The sequence below is a fragment of the Dipodomys merriami genome, unplaced genomic scaffold, assembly GCF_024711535.1.
Source record: "Dipodomys merriami isolate MVZ:Mamm:240054 unplaced genomic scaffold, mDipMer1.0.p SCAF_25, whole genome shotgun sequence".
Lineage (NCBI taxonomy): Eukaryota > Metazoa > Chordata > Mammalia > Rodentia > Heteromyidae > Dipodomys > Dipodomys merriami.
The window spans coordinates 15213040-15239160 of NW_027203937.1; the positions used below are offsets into that span (position 1 = coordinate 15213040).

Sequence of the window (26121 nt, forward strand, 5' to 3'; positions counted from 1 at the left end):
GTTGTAAAAAAGTAAAATGTTAGCCATTTGATTTAAATTTTAGCCATTTGACTTCAATTTCAAATTTATTAATAAAGTTGTCCAGGAAGTGGTGCTTCTGGCTCAGAGTGGTAGAGTGCTAGTCTTGAGTGAAAAGCTCAGGGACAGTGCCCAGGCCCTGATTTCAAGCCCCATAGCCAACAAGAAATAAATGAAGAAATGAATAAATGAATAAATAAATAAAGTTGTCCATAAGATCATATTCTCTAATGTCTGCATGTTTGTTTGTAATGTTCCTTCTTTATTCATCATATTTGTCATTTTGTTTTGCCTTTTCTGTTTCTGGATTGGCCTTTGGGCTTACTGATCATCCAGCTTTTGCCTTCATTCACTACTTTCCCATTGCATAGTTGTCCACTTAATTTATGTTCCTACCCTTCTTTCCCTTTTTTTAAAAAAATTTTTTAGTCTGAGATTGACACTCAAACTATATATCAGAACTTTTGCTGTTTGTTTGGTACTTCATCACCTGAGCCACACCTCCAACTGCTCCTATCTTTATTATTTCCTTCCTTTTCCTTTTCCTTTCACTGTTTTGTAGTTGATTGAGATGGAGACCTTAATGATCGATTTTGCTTTTATTTCCTGATGATTGATGTGTGTGTGTGTGCATACACAAGCTTGAGGATATACGCTTTCCTCTGAAAACTTCAGAAGTGGCTGTAATGTGCAATACCAGTTGAGAACCACTGTTCTAGATTCAAAGAATGTTGTGCTTATGGCATGAAGCAATGAAATATCCCCAAGCACACTGAGTAAGCTGCATTATCTTCATTGCATTTAGAAGCAAATAAGATGGGAAAGAGGAAAGGTAGACACACAGATTTAGCTGTACCTTACAAATGTTGACATGTTGTATTTTTACTATTATTTAGTTTGAATAATTTTAAACTTCCTTTACAGTTTCTTGTTTGAGCATACACAATACATTATTTAGGACATTTATTTTTTATTTCTAGTAAGTTCTAATGGGACCAGTGAACATTTCCTGAATTATCTCAATATTTCAGTTTCTTGGGCCCAGCATGACTGATTTCAGTACGTTGTATGTACGTACTAAAAAGGCACATGTACTCTGCAAACTATTGGCATAATAATTTTTTATACATATTTATGTCTAATTTATTAATGATATTGTTTAAGTCTTTAGATATTTATTGTTTTACCTGTTATTAACACCATTCTTGACCTAACAGTTACTGAAATGAAAATGAAAATCTTCTACAATTAGATTTCTTTGTTGTTATGTGATTTTTTTTTCTGGCACCAGTATTTGAGCTTGAACTCAGGGACTGGGCAGTCTCTCTGAGCTTTTTTGCTTAAGGCTGGTACTTTACCACTTGAGCCACTGCTCCACTTCCAGCTTTTTTGCTGGTTAACTGGAGATAAGAGTCTCATGAATTTTCCAGCCCAGTCTAGCTTCAAATCATGATAACTCAAATCTCAACCTCCTGAGTAGCTAGAATTATAGGCATGAGCCACCCCAGGCTTACGTCATTGTCTCTTGAAATATGTTTCCCTCGTGTTCTTTCCAGCTTTTCTGTGACTACAATTTTGCACATGTTAGACATTCATATTGTTTCCGATTTGTCTAGTACTTTTCTCTATTCCATCCCTTTTGTGTTTTATGCTTTGGTCAAGATACAGATGCTCCTTGACTTGTAATGAGGTTATTCTCTGATAAACACATTGTAAGTTGAACACATCTGAAACAGAACATGCATTTAATATACTTAAGCACACTATAGGGTATTGGCTGTCCTCCCTTGTGATCTCATGGTTGACTGGGGTAGAACTCACTGTTGCTACCATTGAGCATTGCACAAGTATTCTCTCTATTCCTGGCACACTAAAATTCAACTCTAAGTATGTTTTCCACTGAAAGGCTATCTTTGTGCACCATTGTAAAGTTGAAAAATGCTAAATCAAATCATCATGAGTTACTCACTGTCTATATATTTTTTTCTTTTTTGTTGGTCATGGGGCTTGAACTTGAGGCCTGGGTGCTATCCCTGAGCTCTTTTGCTCAACTACCACTTTGAGCCACAGTTCTACTTCCACTTCTATATTTTCTACTAACCTATCATTAACTTCACTAATCTATTTTCCTGCTATGTTCTATCTACTACTAAGCCTTTTATCCTTTCCTTAGTTGGCTCTCTGACAAATCTTTTAACCATTTTACTTGCTGAGTGGCAAGCAACAGGTACTACGTGAATATTTTCAGGGCATGTATTTGTCCTCAAAAGTAAAAGAAACACACTAAGTTTAAATGAGTCAATTTTGCTAAAACTGAAAAATTTTGTAAGTATGGTAGTTGAACCATTAGAATCTAGTTGAACAATTATATTTTATTTAAAAGAAAATGGTGTACTTTACGGAGGTTAAGAGGCGTAACAATTTAGGAAACAATTTATATTGGTAATATACCCTATGTTCTATCCATAGTTCAAATTAGCTTGGTGTTAAAAACATTTGGAAAAAAAAAAAAGACACTTACTCTCTTTCCTTTTCAGTCAGCTTGTCATTGATATTATCTTTGATTGTTGATCTAGACCCCTTATGAATTATAGGGTATCTGAGGGGCACTTGTAGAAAAAAGGAAATCATGGAGACCAAATGTGCAGTATAACCAAGGGCAACAGCAATGCTTCCATCATCTTTTGCTGTAAATTCAAAAGCAGAGGAAAAGAAAACAACCATTTACCTTATAAATGTAGCTAGGAGATAAAACAAATCAATTTCAGAGGAGAGCTAATAAGAATTCAGTGATAAATAAAATCACTTATATATAGAAATGAATTTTATGCAAATCTAAATGAATTAACAAAACTAAACTTGATCCACTAATTATATTTAAAGCTATTTCCCAATTATTAGTGTATAAGAAAACTTTTCACATATATATCTTAAGAGTTATTAGTGTGCCAAAGCATCCATTACCTTCTTTCTTAGCAGTTGTTTTTTTTGTTGTTTGTTTGTTTGTTTGGGAGGGGGGCGTGTATTGGTATATCAACGTAGAGCTTCACATTTGTTAGGCAGATGCTCTACCATGTACTTGATCCATGCAACCAGACCCCTTCCCAGCAATTTAAAGCCAAGAATTAATACTTAAGTCAATTACATAAAAACTGTAAAAATTACTCAGAGGCTTAAATACAGAATACTACATAAGCATTATACGTATTATTAATTAATAATTTTTAGGCAACATTGTAATACTGTACTATTCCACATTATCATTCATTTTGAAGAGAAGTAAAATGAACAATGCAGCTTTAAGGGATATGTTTTGATACTGACCAAGACAGTGTTGTATACGTAAATCTGGGAAGTTTAAGATGAAATAAGGGAAGATATAAGGCCAAATCACATTGTTCATGTGCTATCCTATTTATGCAATGTAGGTAGAAGTAACTAGGAGAAAATGCATGTGTCATTCAGTCAAACATAAACATCTAGCATTTAACAAGTTTTAGACAATCACATTACAACTTAGCATCATCATCATCATCATCATCATCATCATCATCATCATCCAGATTTCTTAGAGTAGCATCATAGAAAGTTCTAACTTTCCTGCAGAAGAAAGGCAAAATGGCCTTGCACAGGCAGGTATTTAAGGTATTTCACAAAATACCTTAAAAAGTGTATATGCACACATGTGACACATGTACTCACACTGAAAGGTTTAACACATAATCTCAATACCCCAGCTGGCAAGAGATGGGCTTAAAATGATTACGATGATCATAGCTTGACTACTTTCTGAGTTTTCTGTGCTTGTAATTAATTATCTATGTACCACCTTCTTAAGCTAGGAATGCCAACAGAGGCACCCATTCCTCTGTGAATTCTCTACCTATGCACAACACAAGAAATTCTTGGTTTCTTTTTAGTCATTCTATAAAACCAGTAACTTTTACTATTATAAAGTCTTCTTCCTGAAAATGTAGTACATTATATTTGATATTTATTCATTAACAATTTTTATACCGAGCTCCATTTTAATGCTATTTCATGTATTTTACAAGTAAACTAAGGCTTAAAGAAATTAAAGAACCTGTCTAAAGCAGTACAGTGGGTACACATATTGGCCTGACACTAAATCCGCTATTCTTGACTATTCTATCATACTGTTGTAGAATTTTAGGGTTAAAAAGCCAATTTATAATAAATAACATTTAAATGTGGGAACCTAGAATATACCAAGCATATGATCCAGGTACTACTTTAGTTTCTACACTCTTTTCTAGTAAAACTAAAGAATGCATAAAATGTCTGAGTCCCTGATCACTTGGATAGTGATTGACAAAAACAGGCTTCTCAATCAATGTCATTATCTCAAAATAAACTCATGAGAATAAAACAACATTCATTTCAACTGATTATTGAATCATACCCTCAATAAATAGCATCCTAATTATTTTCAGAGGCCACATCTTCCCATCTAAATCCCTTAATTACTACTACAACATTCTGCTTCTGTCAAAACCTATATATCATACAATCCTAGAAACTGAAAGTACTTTACATTATAAATTCAATGTCATATAGTATTTGAGCTAAAGCAATCCTACAGATCATATAATCTGACACTATCAACTTATTGATGAGAATAAAGGTATGGCTTGGTCAAAGGCACAGTTATCACTGGAAGAATTGTATCCACATTTCAAAATACTATGAATGCAGAATATTTAGAGGTGAAGTCACATCTGGGCCTGAGTTCCTTCATAGTCTCCTGAATGCTGCCTCCTTCATGCTATAGACAGGCTTAGCAAATACAAAGTACTCCTATGAGTCAGGCACTGGTGGCTCAAGCTTATAATGCTAGCTACTCAGGAGACTGAGACCTAGAGGATGGAGCTATCCTGAACAGAAAAGTCTTGGAGACTCTAGCTCCAATTAACCAGAAAAAATTCTGGGCTCAAGATGTGGTTCAAGTGGTAGAGTGCCAGCTGTGAGCAAGAAAGCCAAGGGAAAGCAGAGCCCTGAGTTCAAGTCCCAATGCCAGCCCCCCCCCCCACATGTTCCTCTGAGTAAAAGAACTTGGTTTTTAAGAACCCTCTTTTGAAGTAGAGAGGAAAAGGAAGAAGAGGACTTAGAATAAAGAAAACTAATGTTATGCCTTTTCATATAACCTGGTAGAAAAGGACTTCAAAACTTGCAGAAAGAGCAAAAGGCCTCTTATTTAATCAGTTTTCCAAACAGGTCAAAAGCAAACTGATTTTTTTTAAAGCTTGTCTGGTACTAACTTCAAGCATCCACTTTTTAAAAATATTATTACTAAGGTAATATTAAAGAATTTTATTTGCATATTTTGAGAGACATATGCATTTTTATTAAAAAAAAAAAACTATTTCTCTAACATCTCCTCCCCTATCCCAGTGAAAAGAATAATTTTGTTTACATTTAAAGATCAAAAAGCATCTCTAAGAGAAGTCTATGCACAGAAGTCAGAAAAACAAAGATAAATAATAAACAATTAAAATTAGTAATACTGGAAACCAGCTTTGATTGAGGTTATTCTCACTCACCATCATGGTCACAAGACTCTTGCTCCACCTATTAATACCCACTCCAGGCCACAGAGCTCCATCCCAGCCTTATGGTTAAACACTGTGGTGTTGGATTTCCAATATTGCAGCTTTATATTAAAAAGAATTTTAAAAGGACCATGGGTGAAGCATTACAGGACCCTGGGGTATTCCAATGCCCTCAAAAGGAAAACCACCTCCTGGTAGGGAAGTCACTTTCATCACCCCGAGACCACTGAACCTCCAGTGGGAAAATGTGAGCTCATGTGGTTAATTATGGCTGTTGCAACCTCACATGTCACATTCTCTTGCCAATCACTTTAGTGAAAAAACCAAAAGGTTTAAGGTTTCTAACATTCCAAGATCTGAAAGACTTTTTACCTGCCAAAGCCAAAACACAGCTCTCTGGGGTGTGCTTTTCCAGTAAGCATTAATGACGTCCACAACACCTAATGCAGAGCAGAGGTTTGGGTTTCTTATGCTGCTCTGGGGGTTAGGAGGGTCACAGATGAGCGTTGTATGGGTGAGAAGAGGCTGGAGGGGGAGTGCAGGGGTCCAAGGAGGAAAAGCAATGAGCTGTAAAACTCAGGTGTGAGACAAAGATACTAATACAATGTTTCAAGGGGCTTAAGAGCAAAATAAAAGGCCAGAGTTTCTCCTGTTTGTTTTTAAATATAGGAAGCCACTCAAAGCTGAAGTTTTCGTGTAATTTTTTATGACAATCAATTCCACAAACACACAATGGCCATTACAACATAATAAATTAATCAGCTGTTCCTTTGATTTATATGTTGGCAAACTATTTATATTCAAATGCATCCAAGTACAATAAGTGATCTAAAAGCTCTTACCATCCTGCCTTCCCAATCACTGAGGCAGCTGATCTGTAAAGGAATCAAGCACCCACTGATCCAGACAGGACAAAATATTTAAGACTCTAATCACTGCCACAGCATCTATGGACTCATTCCATGTTCTCAATGAGACACTGTTTGACATATGGACTCTCCTTTCCAAGAAATCATGCCTGCATAAAGGGATACAGACACAGAAGGAAATCTGGGTCTCATTACCACAAAAGGCTCTCGTGTTATGGATTACTTAAAAACACACACGCACAAACATTGTCTTTTGTTGTTCTAAAACTAAATGTCTCAGTCAATGGAACTCAGATGAATACCCTACTGCTGGACAAGTTTCTCTCCTTGTGTCCAGGTTTCTCTTGAACACTCTAACAATAACTTACCCATTTAGCAAAGCACAATAAAGCTGGGGCCCAGGTAGTTTCCCAAACAGTATTAACTCATGCAATGTAAAGCCTATCTAGCAAAGTCTCAGGAATATTAGGGAATAAGCAGTCTGGAGTTCCTATACTAGATTCTCCCACAGTGCAGCTACTACAGGATAAAAAAAAAAATAAAAATAAAAATACATAAAAAACAAAAAAAAAACCATGGTCAGAGGCTTAGAAAAGGTTATTACTCAAAGCAAGGGAGGAAACTATACCATGACAGGAACAATATGGCCCTTAGAATCAGGCCAAACAGAGATAATCTTGGCTTTACCACTGGCTAATATGAGACCTTGGAAAACATAACTAATCTGGGTCTTGGTTTTCCCTATCTTAAAAAAAAAACCCAGAAGTATTTTTTTCTTCACAAAAGAAACTGATTCTCACAGTTCCAAAAGTGACAGTAATAAATGTGATAATGCCATGTACAGTTGTTACTGCTTCATCTCTACTCATCAACCTACCCTTTATTCAACAGGGGACACTAGTTATCTCTCAAGACAGTACACGTATCTTTGCTTCTATATAAAGGTTTTCCTGATAACCATCTGGTAAAACTATCTCTACTTCTTTATGTTCCACATACCTGGTATAAACTTCTAAGTGCCTAATTTGATACACTATGGATTCAACAAACACTTTCTGATTGGTTTGATTATAAATCTGATGCCCTGGATAGGACTACAATCATCCTGAGACTACAGAGATTCCTTAATTCCTGGTATACAGTCAACACTTGACACAGCAAATAACAAATCCAGGGCACTCAATGTATTTACTACATGTTAGTACCTTGCAGAATGCTAGCTGGATTTTAAAGTCCAATACTACCATATACACTTCTTAAAACTGCTAACTCCAAAAGAGGTATGGGGAAGTGATGGGATCTTACAAGAAAATTAAACATTCACTAAATTTCCCATTTCATTTTACAGTAACTGTGCTAAAAGGCTGCACTAGTTTTTTTTTTTTTTGTAAGCGGACCCACCTTATAGGACATTGTAAGTGTAGACAGCTATAAAAGCTATGAAAAACTAGGATACAAGGCACTTCAAAGAAAACAAAAATAGAACCAAGAAACCTCCTTGAGTGGATTAAAGTAACAGACCACACCACTAATGCTATTCCCGTTTCTCTTCCTGCTTCTTTCAGATCATTCTGTATTTAGAAGCTAGAGTGACTGTTAACAGCATAGCTGAGCCCAGGCCAGGTCCTTTTCTAAGCCCTCAGGACTGCCCACTTCACTGGGAACAAAATAGAACCTCTTTACAGTGGCCCCAAGGCCCTGAATGACCTCTCTTCTTTCCTCTAATATAAATCTTCCTATACACACCATGTTCCAACCACACAGGTCTGGTCTACTCTGTTCCAACTTTCTTCCTTCCTTCCCTATCTTTCTCCTACCTTCCTTCTCCTTTTGCCCTATTTTTTCTTCCTGTCTCCCCCATTCCCTCATGTTTTCCTTCCTCCTTTCCTTGCTTTCCCTTTCCCTCCCTTTCTTTGTTCTCTCCTTTCTTCCCTTCCTCCCTCCTTTGTAATTAATTCAATTATATTTATTAAGTATCTCCTGTAAGAAAACTCATGTCACTTTCATTCCACCACAATAAACTAGAGCTACAAATATTTATTCAGTATACAGGTGAAGAATTAAACATAGCTTGCTAAAGTACAAGTGTGTTTTCCCACACACCTGACCCTGCTTTTTTCAAGTATGACACTCCATTCCTCCTTCATCATAACTCTATATTTCTTGCCCTATCTTGCAGCAGTGTTTTCCCCTAGCAATAGTATAATGTGCGTTTAGACTTCCCAATCTCTATTAATGTTTCTAGAGAGGTCTATTTCCTCTGACTAGTATCTAAAGTAGGTTCACTCATTTTCTATGATAGGACATTGTTTTATTAAGAACTTGCTAACTAGTTTCCTGTTTACTGGCTGTCTCCTTTAAGGTGTCATAGAAGGAAAGAACATGTGCTTTGTTTTTGTTTTTTCATTCTTATGTCTTCAAGCCCTAACCAAATGCCTGGTTTATAGGTGATTGATAGTTTTGTTTTTTTTTTAATGAATCAATGAGGAAAATGATGAACTATGACCTTCAAGGCACTACAACTTTGCCTTAAATTAACTCCAAAGCACACTTGTATGATGTGTAGAGGTTTGAGGGTCACAGACCACATAAACCCCAGCTAGATTACTACATAGCTTTTAGTCCCAAAAAAGTCACTGAATATCACTTTCTCATGGGCCTGCTTTTGGATTTGTAAGGATTTAAGAAAGGCAAAAATCTCTTACTTTTACAGATATTGCTATATCTCACTTATCTCTTACAACCATCATGTAACACAGATAGGGCACTGCTTCGGAAGTCAACTCAAAAGACTGTTTATACAAAGAAACCAGGACAGGAATAGATTTTGAAATGTTTCATTTGTTATCTTCCTTGTTTTATGTCTCAATGACTTACTTCTTGAAAGGGCATTATTTAAAATAGTACTGATTGCTTACGAACCACATACAGAAATCATTTCTTTCTAGGAAAATGGTGTTAAGTCCTGACCAAAACTAGTAATGCTCTCTTCTTGAATAAGTTCTTCCCACATAGATAACATACATGCTACTTTGGGAATAATATAGGTTAAGATATTTAGAAAGTCTCAAATCACCCTTTAGGCTAACAGTATCATTTTATTGCTAATAATAAACATTTCTTTGGCATATTTGCAAAGAAATCAGGAAAAGATTTTAAAAATATAGGAATTATTATGAATCATATATCATGATACCTTTAATGTGATGAAAGAAATTATAACAAATTAAACCTATAGTAGTGAAGATGCATCAAAATTAAATTTTCAGATACCTTTCTGGCTAGCTGGAACAGATTCATGTTTACTGTTCATTACAACTACACATTTTCTCCCCCCATGAAACTCAACGCCAGAGGATAGGGAGAGTATAGTAATTCCTAACCACCATACTCCTTGGTCTGTTCAAACCTCATTTAAAAATGATTTTCTTTTAAACTATAAGTAAAAGATTCAGTAATTGTTTTTTTATGATTAAGCTAAATATTTTTATTAGGTTTCCCTATTAAAATAGGAAATCTGACTATACATACTTCCAATAAAAAAAGACAAAAAGGTAACAAACTATTTTGGACAAACTGCTAGGCATCCAGCATTTTATGGTGACCCTATTCATATATAGATACATATATCTTTTGAAGTAAAAAAGAAATAAGATACCTTGAAAGTCCTCAGAATTAGGCAACCTGACACCGCATACAAAGTAATCCTTATGATCATTCTGCAAATTTAACCAAAGAATAAAATTAATTTTTATGTACCTAAAGTAAGAAAATTATAAGCAATTCTCTAAGAATTTGGCAGGTTGTACTAAGACTCAAAACAATATCTTAGCTGGTGAAGCTGGATGTTCACTCACTATATTATCTTTCTTAATTTATATATATTTGAAATTGTCTATAATAAAAACATGTCCAAGAAAATGTCATGTTAAAATGTTATCATAAAAAATACCTTCTGAGCCTGGCACCAGTGGTTCATGCCTATAATCTCAGCTACTCAGGAACCTGGAGATCTAACTAGCCCTGGCAGGAAAGTCCACAGAGACTCATCTCCAACTAACCAGAAAAATGCCAGAAGTGGAATGGTAGCTTTAGTTGTAGAATGCCACCCTAAGCTAAAAAGTGCTCAAACCCTGATTTCAAGCCCAAGAACCACTCTCTCTCACCCCTAAAGATAGATCTATCTATCTATCTATCTATCTATCTATCTATCTATCTATCTATCTATCTATCTATCTATCTATCTATCTATGGATTATGGATAGATAATTCTGTTTAATTCCTATCTATAAATGAGAAAATGAGAAAATTCAAACTCTATTAGTTTTTTCCCCTGAAAACTAAATTTTAAACACACTTCCATTAACAAGAGAATTGGATTTAAAATTTAAAATTGGATTTAAAAAACATTTTATTTTGGCAATTCTGAACTTGCCTCAGCAAGTGTTCTACAACTTGGGTCCCACCTAATCCTTTGTTTTTTAGTTTATTTTCCAGATAGAGTCTCATGCTTTTGCCCGTGGCCTGGACAATGATCCTCCTACCCCAACCTCCTGACTGGGCTAGATTACAGGCATGCACCACCCCACTTACAGATTTGGTTTCTAAGAAAAATCCTAATCACTTTTCCTGAAGGATTATTTGTTGTATGTATTTTAAAAGAAACTGGATTCAAAATGTAACATCCTGATAAGTTATCCCACCAAAATCTTAATAAACATGAATAAGCAATTACCAATGTATAAGCAGTACACATATACCTGCAGGTATTGTCAGAAAAGTTACTAGAGGATAATGTGAATGAATAAAAAGATTATAAAGAAATTAGAAATAATTTGGCATTCTCAGGAGAAATCCTACCACCAAAGCAATATAAAAAAATCAAAGTTTTCAAATAGAAATTAGTATCTGAATGAGATCATATGATTAAAATCAGAACACTGAGTTTTGCATTAAGAGGGAATTCCAAATGGAATTATCTTTTTAAAAAGAAAACTCTTTTTGGAAAACTGAAACTTACCAAATCAATAGGATAAATGTAGGAAAGCTCAGAGAGTAATTGCCTGCAACGAATTGTTAACTGAGCATTGGTCTTCAGAAAGAGTTCTCTAATGAAAAAACAAAACAAAGTACATTCATTAAAAAAAAATGCTTGCATGCTTTTAAACATTTATTGCCACATAATTTGTGAAGGAGGAGATTAAATGGTCTGTAGTAGGTCACCGACTTTCACAAGAAGAGGCAAGAATAATAGCTATCTTCAGTCCTACCTATCTTTTTCCTTAAGGTAACTACAGTGTATTCATTATAGTTACACACTAAATAAACTAAGCTAATGTGTGTGCAACACCATGCTAATGTGTGTGCAACACCATCCTACCTATCTTTTTCCTTAAGGTAACTACAGTGTATTCATTATAGTTACACACTAAATAAACTAAGCTAATGTGTGTGCAACACCATGCTAAGAGATGAAAAGGTACATATAGCCATTCATTGACACCTGCTAATATACAGAAGGAACATTACAAATGGCTTTATTCAATTATTTCAACAGCTCTACTAGGTTGCTATTATTATTCCCATTTATAAACAGGGAAGACAAAAAAACTATGCCTCTGTAGAGTCCTAGTAAACTAATCAAGGTTTAATATTCATTATCTAATGAGGACAATTTGACTTCAAGAAAGATACACATGGTATATCCTTAAAATAGTCTTTGATTCACAACTATGTGCTATAACAAGCTTTTGCAATGTTAGAAAAATTATAAAGTAAAAAGAAATAAAAGATATAGTAAAAGATGACTCAGTTCTTCTCTAGAACTACTTTAAAAACAAGACCAGTATGAAGTACCACAGAATAAATTAACTACTGACACTGTTATCAATTTGAGAAATAAAAAGATATAGAATATATTTTAGGTGTAATGCAAAAGTTGCAGAGTATCTGGATTTCTTAAATTTGAATAGACATATATAAATTAAGTTTCTGCCTTACAACAACAAAAAAGTTGTAGAATGAAGTAGAATGCTTAGATGTTCTAAATAAAAGAAGTATGTGGTGTTTGTTCTACATTCTAATCACAGAGAACCTAAAACCTTCAGAATTTTCCAAGTTACTGCAGTGTTTTTATATTCACAATAAGCCTCATTTGATAATACCAGAGTTTATAATAATGAGGTGAGTTGATGTGGGACCTTTAAGACAGACTAGAGCTAGACTGACTACTAGAAAGATCAAGTAACTAGAGCCCCAAGCATCAACTTCTAAGAAGAGGTACAAGGGGAGCTGTAGATCAAGGAGTATGGAGAATGGCCTACCTCGAGAGGCCACCCTACCTCAACCCTTATTCTTTGCTCTGTCTCTTCCATCAGGTTGCTTACTTGTATCTTTTGCAATATTCCTTATAATAAAGGAGCCAACATTAGGGCTTCTCTTAATTTCTTTTTGCCATTTTAGTAAGCTACAAATTAACTGAATCAGCCAAGGAAGGATTTGTGAGAAACATAGGTCTACAATCTGGGACTTCTGACTATATGCAATCAGTGGGAGATTATATTCTTGTGAAACCAAGTAGGAATAGATATATCTCCTGGTAGACAGTGTCCAAATTGAATTAAATTATAGTGTATTCAATTGGTGCTTGCTGGAGAACCTGGTGTCAAAAATGTTGTATATAAGGATGAGAAAAACACTGAATGCTCTGATTTAAACAGCACTAAAGATTAAATGGGGTCTAGTTCTGGCTTTGCTTGTGAACCAGATAAACAGAAATTTTCCATCTTCAAACTGCGAGGATTAGAAGTGGTGCTGTGGCTCAAGCGGTAGAGCGCTCACCTTGAGCTGAAGAGCTGAGGAATAGCCCCCAAGCCCAGAGTTCAAGCCCCACGACCGACCAAAAAAAAACAAAAAACAAAAAAACAAACTGTGAGGATTAAAGATCTCAAGGTTCTTTCCAGATCTAGTATTCTTAAGGCCTTAGTTACCAAGGTGGTTTCTCAAAGAAAAAATGCAGGCTGGCAGAACTTTCCAGGAAAATGAGTGAACATGAAAGAAAGTATAGAGGTGGTAATGCATTAAGAATGTAGTAGGAAAAATAAAGAGAAAAACTAAAATTAACTATAGTTGTATAATGTCAAACTTCCTATTAAAGGCTATTTGAAAATTAGCAAAAGAATCATTATAGTAAGAAGAGGAAAAAAGAATGGCAATTTAAGAGGAAAGGCCTGACAGCATATAAAAAATGAACTAGAGATGGAGGGATTGAGGATACAGAGATTTTCTAGGGGACTGTTGAGGTCATCCAAAATACCTTCAAGAAATATAAACAGGACCAGGTGCCAGTGGCTCCTGCCCGTATTACTAGCTACTTTGAAGGCTGAACTCAGAATAATCATAGCTCTTCGCCAGCATAGGCAAAAAAAGTTTGTGAGAACATATGTCAGCAGAAAAAGTTGGGTGTAGTGGTGTGTGCCTGCCATTCTAGCTATACATATAGCATAAATAGAAGAATAGAGGACCATTCCTGTCCAGGGCTGATCCTATCTCACAAATAGCCAGCACAAAAAGTGGTGGAGACATGGCTCAAGTAGTAGTGCCTGCCTAGCAAGCATTAAGCCCTTTGAATTCCCTATATTAACAAAAACAAAATAGCAAGAAGAAGAGAGAGATGGGGGAGGGAGGGAGGAAGGGAGGGAGGGAGGGAGGAAGAAAAGAAGGAAGGAAGGAAGGAAGGAAGGAAGGAAGGAAGGAAGGAAGGAAGGAAGGAGATAATGATGACAGAAAGTGAGAGAGAAAGAGGAATTAGTCTAAAAATTATTTAAATAAAAATTGTAAGTGAAATTGCATGCAGAAGACAGGAAGAGGGAAAGACTCCAATATTAAGTGACAGTGCTATATGTCCTGGGAGGCTAGAACAATGTTGGTGTTTCTGATTATAATGACATAGTAGAAGCTTTTGTAACTGGCTTCTTGCACAGTGTATGGCACAAAATAGATATGAATGACTGCTTTGTGGAATAAATAATGGCATTCTGAGATGAATGGAATATATATTAATACCAGCCTTTTAAAGAATACTTCACTTTCAAACATACCATCACAGCATACTCACATTCAGAGCAACCTTTCTCCGCATTGCATTTACCTTTTGGCGGTGCACTCCTTCCTCAACTCATCTAGGGATTCCTTCTGGAGTTGAAGCTTGATGTGTTCAGTTGAAAATGTGCTGCCTGGAGGGAGAGAGATTGAAGGAGATAATTCCAGATGTAATATTGCAGACAGACAGGACTGCTCAATCATATCTTTTCTGGCAGAGCCCAGTCCCCTAACTGTGAGAGGGATAGAAAAAGACTCAGAAGGAAAAGCGCATCAAAGTGTAGAGGTCCCTAGAGGGATTAACCAGAACAAACTTCCTATTGATTCATTCTGCGTACAAGTCCAGCCCCTAGCAGGAGCCAAAGAGCAGGATTCTAATACTCTCTGCCCACAGATTTTTGGAGAGGTGACTAAGAAACCTTGATCTCAAAATTCAGATTTTAAAAAAAAAAAGGACTGGATAATTTATTCTCAACCACAAATGCTATATAAGAACATTACTGAAATATAAAGTGTAGAGCAGGAAAAATTATCTGCCTTTTGATTACTATAATATAGTTCATACATACAAGTAGTTTTTATGAACTTCCATCTTGGTCATAAACATAAGTAGTTTTAGTGAAAAATCACTGGGTACAGGAAATGTGTATTCTGATTTTTCCACATTATGTCATAAGCAGTTTTACATGTTGACAGTCTGAAGTTATAGCTGTATAAAATTTAACTCCATAGATGTGATTATAAGAATATTCCACATTTTATCTGATACCCTCATACACCAATCCCATTACAGAACATTTAATTTCCTTTAAGTGTTTGCTTTAGCATTCTAATGATTAATACTTATATTTATATGCCTAAGTTTAGTGTTTCTATCAACTTTTTAACCCCAATTTTGGTCATAAAAGCCTTTTACATCTTCCTGCTCTGAGAAAATGAGAGCTCTTACATTCATGGAGATCCAGGCCTGATTGTAACACCAGAGACTCCAATACACAAAGTTTCAGATTACTTACAAAGGAGCTGAGTTTCATGAATTGTGATCCAGTAAGAAAAGACACCAAAAACTCTACTCCTACAGGAAGAGTAAAAAGTAGGTTTATCTGAGCACAATATCCACTACCTGAGTAGTTTTATTTTCCAATGCTGATGATGGAATCCAGGGCCTGGAGCAGGCTAGGCAAGTGCTCAACCACTGAGCCACACTCCAATCCTAACGAGTGTTGCCAATGCATTCATAGGTAGGTTTCATACTCCTCTCTCTCAGTTGCACTTTAAAGACCCATAAGTGGGAAACTCTACACCCACTCCCTAAACAGAACTTAATGAAGGAACACCATTTATCTTTGTTAGCTCTTAATACAATGCCCCCCCGCCCAATCGTCATCTTACTGATTTCATAAGACATTAAGGTGAGTATTTAATACTCAAAAAGGTGAGACCTGACTCTGCATTCTATGCAACTGTATGTAATCATTAGGGATTTCACCATGGAGACACTCTTCAATCTGTCTCCAGCGCCCTTGTGACCTATTCCCATCATGTTTAAAATGTCATCTTATTATCATTTGCCTGTCTGTAGGATCTGAAGTGGTCTTCTGTCATTCCTGACATTTGTATGTCCTCCAAGTAAAAACTTGGTCAGTCTGACAGCAGTTTAACAATTCTAGTGATCTCTTCAAATAACTAGCTTTGGCTTTGGTGGTAGCCAATGTTCTTTTTGTGTTATTTGTTTCATTGATTTCTGCCCTTTATTATTTCCTTCCTTCTGCTTGAATTGGGCTTAATTTGTTCTTTTTCTGTTAAAGCACAAGCTTAGATTATTGATTGCAGACCTTCTCTTTAAATGTGAGTTTTTTTAATGCTATAAAATTTCCCCTAAGCTTGCATGCCTCCAAATATTTAGATATTCATTTTCATTCAACTCCAAATATTTTCTAACTTGTCTTGTTTCTTTTTTGACTCATAGTTTCTTATATGTACGCTGTGCAATTTCCAAACAGATGAAATTTTCTAGCCAACTTTCTGTTAGTGGTTTCTAGTTTATTTATGCTTTAGTGAGAGGATAACTTTAGCGAGAGTATAATTTTAATAATTTTTATGTTTGTTTTATAGTACCAAATATATTCTAACTGAATGTTTCATGTATACTTGGGGGAAAAAGTATATTCTGCATGGCTCAGAGAAATGGTATACTTGCACTATGAAGAGCTTTCTTTTTTTCTGGGTATTTGGGGGTAGTAGTATGAAGGTTTGATTTAAGGGCTGCTTGAATCATGCCTGGAACACTTTTGTTTTAGTTATTTCTTCAGGGTCTACATTTTTGTCTGGGGCCGGCTTTGGACCATAATCTTTCTACCTCAAGCGTGTATGTTTGGTATCATAGGTATGAACCACCACACATGGCTTATTTGTTGAGATAGTAGTCTTGCTAACTTACCCAGAATGATCATGAACTATAGCCCTCCCAGTCTGGCTTCTGAGAAGCTGGGATTTATAGGCATGTAGTACTACACATGACAGGATCTTTTATTCTAACTAATTTTTTCTTTACTTGTTCTATCAATTACTGAGAGATGAATGTTGCCGTTTCCAACTATAATTTGTGCATTTGGCTATTTTCCTTACAGGCACAATAGGCTTTCATCTGTCCCTGGAATTGCAGAGTATGTATCTCTTCTCCTAGAGACTTAATATTGTTGTTCTAAGTGAAAGATTATGCTTCTCTTATAAGAATAGCCACTCCCCTCCTCTAAAACTAGACCTCTCCTTTCCTGGCTTGTCTGCAATCTTTCATGTGAACCTAAAATGAAGGCATATGCAGAAGGTATGAGTGGCCTTATTATTTAATGTTTCACACTAGAACAAACTTGGCCATGAATGATCTCTGCAAGGCTTTTGGTGAAGCCGGGCACTGGTGGCTCATGCCTGTAATCCTAGCTACTGTGGAGGCTGAGATCTGAAGATCACAGTCCAAAGCCAGCCGGGGCAGGAAAGTCCATGAGATTCTTATCTCTAATAAACCACCAGAAAACTGGAAGTACACAATGGCTCAAAGTGGTAGACCAACAGCCTGGAGCAAAAAAGCCCATATACAGCACCCAGGCCCTGAGTTTAAGCTCCACGACTGGAAAAAAAAAGCTTTTGGTGACTCATTTTACCTTCTCATTCAGAAGCCCCCACTTCTTCCCATTTTATGCCACTTGTGGTAGATACCATCCTCCTTCCTTGTGCTTTCTTTGTACAGCAGGCTTCTTGGCTGCTCTGAGATCTTAGCTCTCTGAAAGTTAAGAACTTGTACATTACCCAGCTTCTTATTTGTGTAGACATCAAAACCTTTCCAGCTTTTTTTTTCTTTTTGGTTCTGGCCCTGTGGCTTGAACTAAGGGTCTGGGTGCTGTTCCTGAGCTTCTTTTGCTCAAGGCTGGTGCTCTCTACACTTGAGCCACACAGCTCTACTTCTGGGCTTTTTGGGTAGTTTAATGGAGAAAACCTTCCTTTCCAGGCTAGTTTTGAAACGTGATCCTCAGATCCCAGCCTTCTGAGTAGCTAGGATTACAGGTGTGAGCCACCAGCACCACACTTATCCTTCCAGCTTTCTACATTAGGTAGAGGAGAGAAGTCAAATTTATGGGAATTCTTTTTTTTTTAAGTTCTTCCCCACTTTTTGTATTTTCCTGTTCCCCCACTGCTTTGTTCAACTTGGACTTGTTCATTTTGTTTTCTTCAAATATCTGATGCCCTTGTTCTCTCTTCCAATCCAATGAGTAAGTGCTTAGAATGATTAGTATAGACCATGAGGATATATATATATGTTTCTTTGAATCTGTAAGGACTCTTTTATACAAGAGATTTCACTGCTCAGTGCCAGCTCAGTATAAGTGATCAGGCCTGTTGACAAGCAGGCTTTATTTTAGGATGTATATGTTTGGAGAAGGCAGTTCCTTTTTTAAACTACCACAAGGGTCAAATAAAAAGACGTGATTTTGAGATTGTGTTATTTCAGGGTATTTTGCTCCTAAGTACAGCCGTCTTTCATGTTTTCCTCTGGATGGGTATAAAGGTTCACAGTCACTTTAGGTTCTGCTTTCTACCTTTGCACCATGCCAGACACTTACACCATAGGACCTACCCAGGTTAGGAGTCCATTATATTCAAAAGTAGTGAAAGTAAGTATTTTAAGAAGTTACTCAGATACACAGAGAATGAGCCAGGAGACATACCCACTCTGACTACTGTTCTGGTTGGTTCCTGATCTTTCCACTTGGAAATTTCAAGCATGAAGCTTCTAAGGACGCTCCGCCAGGAACCTTCACTGCAGCCTTTTCCGTTTCTGTTCTGGACCCGATTTTCTCTACTCTATTTTTCTCACCCAAATAGTCCTATCTACTTAGTGTCAAAATGTTTGCAGATCCCTCCTTTTGTTCTCACAATGGCCATGGAATTATTCTAAATGTTCTATTATGTCAAATGGGGAGAAGGAAAGCAAATGTATGTGCTTCGTTTGTCATCTTCCAAAAATGCTTTCTGAAATACTTGGCTCTGTCCAGGTATATATCAATGTTCCAATCAAGTAAGACAGTCCTTCTATTCAACATGAACACAGTAAGCCACCATAATTTTAATAACCAAATATCAATGTTGGCTCCTGTAAATCTAATAACTAAAGATTATGAATCTTGCTTCCACCAACAAAACACACATGAATTCTTCAAGTTTTCTCTCCCCAGAGAGTTTGGTCTCAGATTGGCCAAGAGCCAGTTCCTATCAAAATCACAGTTAAAAGCAATGAACAATCATTCTTCTGGGTTTTCCATATCATGTCAGATGACCCAAAAGGAATATATTTGCACTACTCTGGTTTCTCTCCCTTCTAAATTGCCTCTTCTGAACTATGATGTATTATGCTGCCTTTCTCAAGGGCTAATAGATATTTCTTGCTATAACTTTTGCAAAATTGCAATGGACTATATTTCATTATGATGTTTAAACTCTTGGACATAAGAAATAGCATGTTAAATTCCTCTTAGAATTTAGTGCTAAGAGAATTTTTTCCCTCTCATTAAAGAACTGATAAGTTCCCTTGTAGATGGGAATGGGAAGCAATTGATACCTTTCACAGCTCTCTCTATACAACTGGTTTGACTGCTGAGGTCAGAGCTCATTTTACTTCTTAAGAACAAAAGGCAGGCCTTGAGGGGCCAGTACACTATACTCAGACAGTGTACTGTCTAAAATTTCTGATGTAGGAATCAGAAATACATATATTGAAATCCTGACTTTCAAGACTCCTCTCTTTTGCCTTAGGGGAAAAAAAGCTCAGGGGCAGCACTCAGGCACTGATTTCAAGACCCAGGACTCCTATATGCATGAGTAACATGTAATGATTATGATTTGAAGCTTGGGTAGGAAAGTCCACAAAACTCTTGTCTCATCCAATTAACCAACAAAAAAGCCAAAAGTGGAGCCGTGATTCAAGTAGCAGAATACCATTCTTGAGTGAAAAAGCTAAGGGACAGCATTCAGGCCCTGAGTTCAAGTCCCAGTACTAATAATGAATCAAGCAAAAAAGAAATAAAGAAATGTAAGGCTCAAAGTGGTAGTAGCCTTGAGCAAAAGAGCTGAGGGAGAGTACCCAGGCTTTGAGTTCAAGACCCATGACTAACAAAAAAAATGTAGAGAAGTAACTTTTTGACTCACAATCTTTTGATATAAACTGAAGCAGCAAATCAAATCCACTATGATGCTTGTTTTAGAGAAGATGCAGGCCAAAAGAATACAGTAACTTATTAACCAAGAAGAAGATAGCAAAACAGAAAAGAGCCACCTTAACTCTTAATTTCTCAGAATGGATGAGAATTTCATATAAAACATTTGTTATTCTGGCAATAACTTCTTATTCTCTGAAACTATCAAGAAAATTTATTTCTACAGAACTGAGCAATAAAAGCTGAGACAATGGTGCTGAACATTGTGTCATCCAAAGAATGTATTTGTGTTCTTGCTTGCCACAAGGAGCTCAAAAACAAATAAAATAGAAGGTACCACATGACAGGTATGAATATACTGGGGTTTGAACATTTTTTGTTGGGAGGGGGAGATTTTTTATCATTGGAAAATATATCATCATCATACTTTAAGTATAAGTACACTTTATACTTTAAAGTATAAATATACTTTAATACAGAGATTCCTTAAAAAGGTGAATGCTTCCTCATGATCTTATCTGTCTGAAACAATCAGAATTGGAAACCGTTAGAGCTGAAAGATATCGTAAGTGAATAATCCAATTTTTTTTTACCCTTAAGAATTGAGGAAGGAGCCAGATACTGGTGGCCCATGCCTACAATCCTAGCTACTCAGGAGGCTGAGACCTGAGGATCTCAGTTCAAAGCCAGCCTGGGCAGGAAAGTCCGTGAGACTCTTATCTCCAATAAACCACTCAGAAAACCAGAAGTGGTGCTGTGGCTCAAGTGGTAGAGCACTCACCTTGAGCTGAAGAGCTGAGGGACAGTGCCCAGAGTTCAAGCCCAATGACAGCCCAAAAAATAAAAGAGAGGAAAGAAAGAAAGAAGAGAAAGAAAGAAAGAAAGAAAGAAAGAAAGAAAGAAAGAAAGAAAGAAAGAAAGAAAGAAAGGAAGAAGAGAAGAAGAGAAGAAGAGAAGAAGGAAAGAGTCTAGCCTGTGCCATCTTGGCCACATTGTAGATGATAGGGAATTGGGTTTAACTGGCACCATTTTGTCTTCACGGTGGAGGCAGGAAAGTCCCACCTCCTAGGTGACTGGGCATGCCTGAATTCCTAGAGGTGGGGTGGGACTTGGACAATAGGTTACTGGACCTGCCAGTCTTGGGTGGTGAATTCTCAAGCTCCCAGTGGCCCTGCCCCTTGACCTGACCCTATTTAGTACCAGACCAGCTCAGGTGCAGGTACAACATGCCTCCTGTTTTCATGTAATGTCTCCCTGTCTCCAAGCCCTCCTCCCAGTGAACATGGCATCCTACTTCAGCTCTCCACTGGAGCTGATCTGGTTTGTTGGTGATACTTATTTGCTCTTTTTTTCCTCTCCAGCTCTCAGTTTTCTGACAGTGTTAAGTGTATTTACAGGAATGCAGGTCTTTGAAAAAGAATCCCAATTTGGCCTCTCAAAATGTGGCTTCTCTATCTTATCAACTGGATTGATTGGATTTTACCTTATAAGAGAATAAGTAACTTCAAAAAGATTAACTTCCTAAGGACACACAGAAATAGCCTCTTTAATCCATATTTTTATTCCAGATTGCTGAATTAGTTAAAAATGCCACCAAATCAAAGTAATTGTCATGAAAAATTCATTTCACCTGTACTATAATAAAAAACAACAGAAAAGAAGAAAATTCTCTAGCTATAGAAAAAGCAGTAAGAGCTCTCTCTGCTCTTTTCTAGCTCTTTTCTCTCTCTTTCCTCTCTCTTTCCCAGCTCTCTCTCTTTCCCAGGCCTTTCCCAGCCACGTGGCGTGCCAGCCTTGCCTGGGCCCAGCAGGTCTACTGAATAAACCTACCCCTTACCTGAATACCACATGCATGGTGCTGTTCTTACTTGGCTACTTCTTTTTAAAAACCTAACATAAATGGTGCTGTGACTCGGATAAAAGCCTAAAGTCAGGATAGGTGGGATTCCTCTGGGTTTCTTTTCCCTCTTTTTTCCTTTTTGTTTGTTTTTCCATTTTTGCTCTGAGGAATACCCACAGTTCTGATGCCTTTTGGGAACCCGTCTGTCTGCTGCGGACACAGCACATCGATACCATTGCTGGCCTTCACCTCCACATCCACACTACTTCTCTATTCTGGTGAGTGAAACTACTCTCTACGGCTCTCTCTCTACTCTCTACTCACTCAGTCTCTGTCCAGACGTGGTGCCACGCCAGAAAGCTCCTACGGCCTTTAGTTGAAAGGCCGGTTACCTCTGAAGCCAAGGACACTTGGCTTTGGGGACTTGGCCATTTCTCTCTAGAGGACTCTGGGGGAAGTCAGGAAATATCTTTTTTCTTTTTAATAAAATAATAAAAATTTAAAAAATTTAAAAAAAGAAAAAGCAGTAAGAATATTAACTTTGCTCCCTATTGTCTGTGTGTTCCTAGTGAATTTATATACATTCCAGTACCTCTTATATAAAGTGAAGTGAACATTTTAGCTTGTCTTCTTAGCTTATCTTCTATCTGGTTTTCCTGATTCCAGATGACAATCTTTTTGCAAGCACTTCCTAAGTGAGAAACAATCTGTGTATGTTAAACTTAGTATTTGAAAATCTGGTGGTAGGTTTGAGGTATGGCTCAAGTGGTAAAATGCTTGTCTAGCAAGCATTAAATCTAAGGTATCTTCAAAAACCAAACACAAAAGCCTATTTGCATGAAAAGTAGTTTCCTTCCAGCTAGGATAGGACACATTGGTAAAGCCAGAATACCAGCTAGCAGGAAGTAATTGGCAAGGAAAGGATTGAGGGCTCAGGTCTGTCACTAGAAAAACCAAGACCCCGATAAAAGAATTGAGTGAATGGCTCAAGTAGTAGAGTCAGCAAGAGGCTCTGAGTCAAACCTCCAAAAATATCAAAATACCAAAAACTATCAAAAATATTTTTAACTAAATAAATAAATGCAGTGTCTTCTATTGGAAATGGCTCAGGATGTTGGGTGTCACACAAGGAACACATTACAAAAGGAATTCCACAAGGCGAAGTTTACTTCTGTAGAGGGTACATCATCAGCCAAAATCTGGCAAGCAAACACATAGAACAGGCAGACTGCTGCCTATTTATCCCTAATGCAGTGAGTGGGGTTTAGTCCTCTGCCCAGACTGGTTGAGCTCAGGTTCACACTTTGCTAGGATCCCTAGTTTGAAGAGTGTAAGAAGTATTTTTAAAAATTGATCATTAATGGGGCTGGGAATGTGGCATAGTGGTAGAGTGCATAGCTAGCATTCATGAAGCCTTGGGTTCAATTCCTCATATCATATAAGCAGAAAAAGCTGGAAGCAGTGCTATGGCTCAAGGCTCAAATGATAGAGTGCTGGCCTTGAACAAAAGAAGCTCAGGGACAGTACCCAGGCCCCTGACTTCAAGGCCCAGGACTGGCAAAGAAAAAAAAAAAAAGTGACCATTAAAAGACTTTGAATCAAGATTAACAGAACAGAAGCAATTTCCAGAACATACCACACCCTTGCTCACTTCTTGAACAATCTGACAATCTGTGGCATTTTTTTTTTTTGTCGGTCGTTGGGCTTGAACTCTGGGCCTGGGCACTGTCCCTCAGCTCTTCAGCTCAAGGCGAGCGCTCTACCACTTGAGCTACAGCGCCACTTCCGGTTTTCTGGTGGTTTATTGGAGATAGGAGTCTCACAGTCTCTCCTGCCCGGGCTGGCTTTGAACCGCGATCCTCAGATCTCAGCCTCCTGAGTAGCTAGGATTACAGGTGTGAGCCACCAGCGCCTGGCTTCTGTGGCATCTTTTGAAGTCTTAATTCCATCTTGGAACAAGCAATTAAGACAAAAAAAAAAAAAAAAACCTTTCATTTAAAAAAAATCTTTCCTTATCCCAAAGCATTTCCTCTTTCCTGTATTTTTTTTTTCCTTTTTCTTACTTGCTAATGTTGCCAAGCCACCAGGACAATGCAGGAAATCTTAAGCGAACCACTTTGATAGAAAAGAAGGTTTTTCTCACAATTCCTACTGATAGTAGAAGATTTTCCTTCAATAAAATTAATACCAATTCCCAGGATCACTAACATATACTAGATTTTTATCATCATCTGTTCATAAAAGTCCTAGATTATACTGAACACATGTCCTTAAGAAAAATGTTTCACATCCTTGTTTCTGAAACCAACTCCCAGCAAACTAATTTTTATACAGTATTGCTTCTCAAAAAGATTTGGGGGTTGAGTTAGGACATAAGTAAATCCCTACAAAACAATAAAATTAGTTAGTTAAAAGGTTATGTGGCTTGAGACAGTAATGAGGAAAAACTGCTTTATATTAACCACTTTAAATTAAACTACTAATATCTTCCAGAAATGAAAATATATACATTAGTAAACATTAATTCTGAAAAGATCAGTTCACCAGCCAGCTGGAAGTTGCTTAGATGGCAAACTGAGAATTACTGCCTTTAAGGCACAGGAGTGAAAATCCCACTGGCATGGAACAACAAGTCCCTTTGGAATCATGTGGACACTCAGCAGGTCAGCAGCAGAGATGGAAACTATCTATCTTGCTTCTTTCTACATCACCTTGTTGCAAAGGATTTTTTGTAAGTATAAAATACCTCCTAAGAATTTGACACTATTTTTGACCAGCTAGCTATCCTTATTGAACAGATGTGTTTCAAGATGAAGTAATTCCTTTATTATAATCAGTAGCAAAAAATCATATATTACTGACTATGTATCCTGTGTTTTTGAGGTATGAATCAAGTATCTAAATACAAAATAAGTATGTCTCTGGTTATTAAGTACAACCACTTTGAAAAACATGGTTTCCCCAAAAGATGAGTAATAAATGTGGTTGTCTATTGGCCAGTGCCCAGTGCTTCCTTCTACTCACAAGAGGGACAGAGTGTCAACAGTAGGCCCTATGGAGCCTTCTAATGATTGTAATAGTTCAGGGAAATGGAAACCAACTCTCATCTCAAAAATATATATAGACCAGGCACCCATGGCTCATGCCTGTAATCCTAGCTACTTAGGAGGGTGAGATGTGAGGATCTGGGTTCAAAGCCAGCCAGAGCAGGAAAGTCTGTGAGATTCTTATCTCCAATAAACTACTCAGAAAAAGCTAAAAGTGATGCTGTGACTCAAGTGGTAGGGCAATAGTCTTGAGCACAAAGAAACCCAGGGACAGCTCAGAGTTGAAGCACCAGGACTGGCAAAATACATACGTACATATATACATATATACATAAATACATATATACATATATGAATCAAGCATGTAGCTCACTGATGGCATGCTTAGCTCAAGTGGTAGAGCACTAGTCTTGAGCTAAAGAGCGGAGAAACATCACCCAGGCTGAGTTCAAGCCCCACAACTGACAAAAAAAAAAAAGAAAGAAGAAAGAAAAAAGGAAAAGGAAAGCTGTGAGTATGTACACACTCAGAATATAGTGTAAAAATAGTGCAACTTCAAAAACACCATAAAAAATGTACTCATTACCTTATTCATGCAACTATAACCCCTCTCTACAGCATCTTTACAATAAAACTTTAAAAAAATTAAAATAAAAAAGCACCAAAAAAGTTAGGTCTTTTTGTTGGGCCCCAGTGGCTCACGCCTGCAATCGTAGATACTCAGGAGGCTGAGATCTGAGGATCGTGGATCAAAGCTAGGATGGGCAGGAAAGTCCTTGAGTTCAGTTAAACAATAGAAAACCAGAAGTGGCACTGTGGCTCAAGGGTAGAGTGCTCACCTTGAGCTGAAGAGCAGGGACAGTACCCAGGCCCAGAGTTCAAGACCCACAATGGGGGGTCTTTTCAGAGGATGAGACCTTTTTTATACATGCATCCATTTACATCCATATGTAAATATGTCTATTTATA

At 37.0% G+C, this 26121-nt stretch overlaps 1 protein-coding gene across 2 annotated transcripts in view; it reads right to left on the reverse strand.

Moving 5' to 3' along the window:
• Positions 1–26121, reverse strand: part of Uvrag (UV radiation resistance associated) — a 316630-nt gene that overhangs the window by 120655 nt on the left and 169854 nt on the right. For both annotated transcript variants that reach the window (XM_070034983.1, XM_070034982.1), the window contains 4 exons: positions 14607–14691; positions 11478–11565; positions 10116–10176; positions 2540–2705 (listed from right to left, as the gene is read on the reverse strand). In XM_070034983.1, the coding sequence (XP_069891084.1) occupies positions 2540–2705; positions 10116–10176; positions 11478–11565; positions 14607–14691 (400 nt within the window). The remainder of the gene's footprint in view (positions 1–2539; positions 2706–10115; positions 10177–11477; positions 11566–14606; positions 14692–26121) is intronic.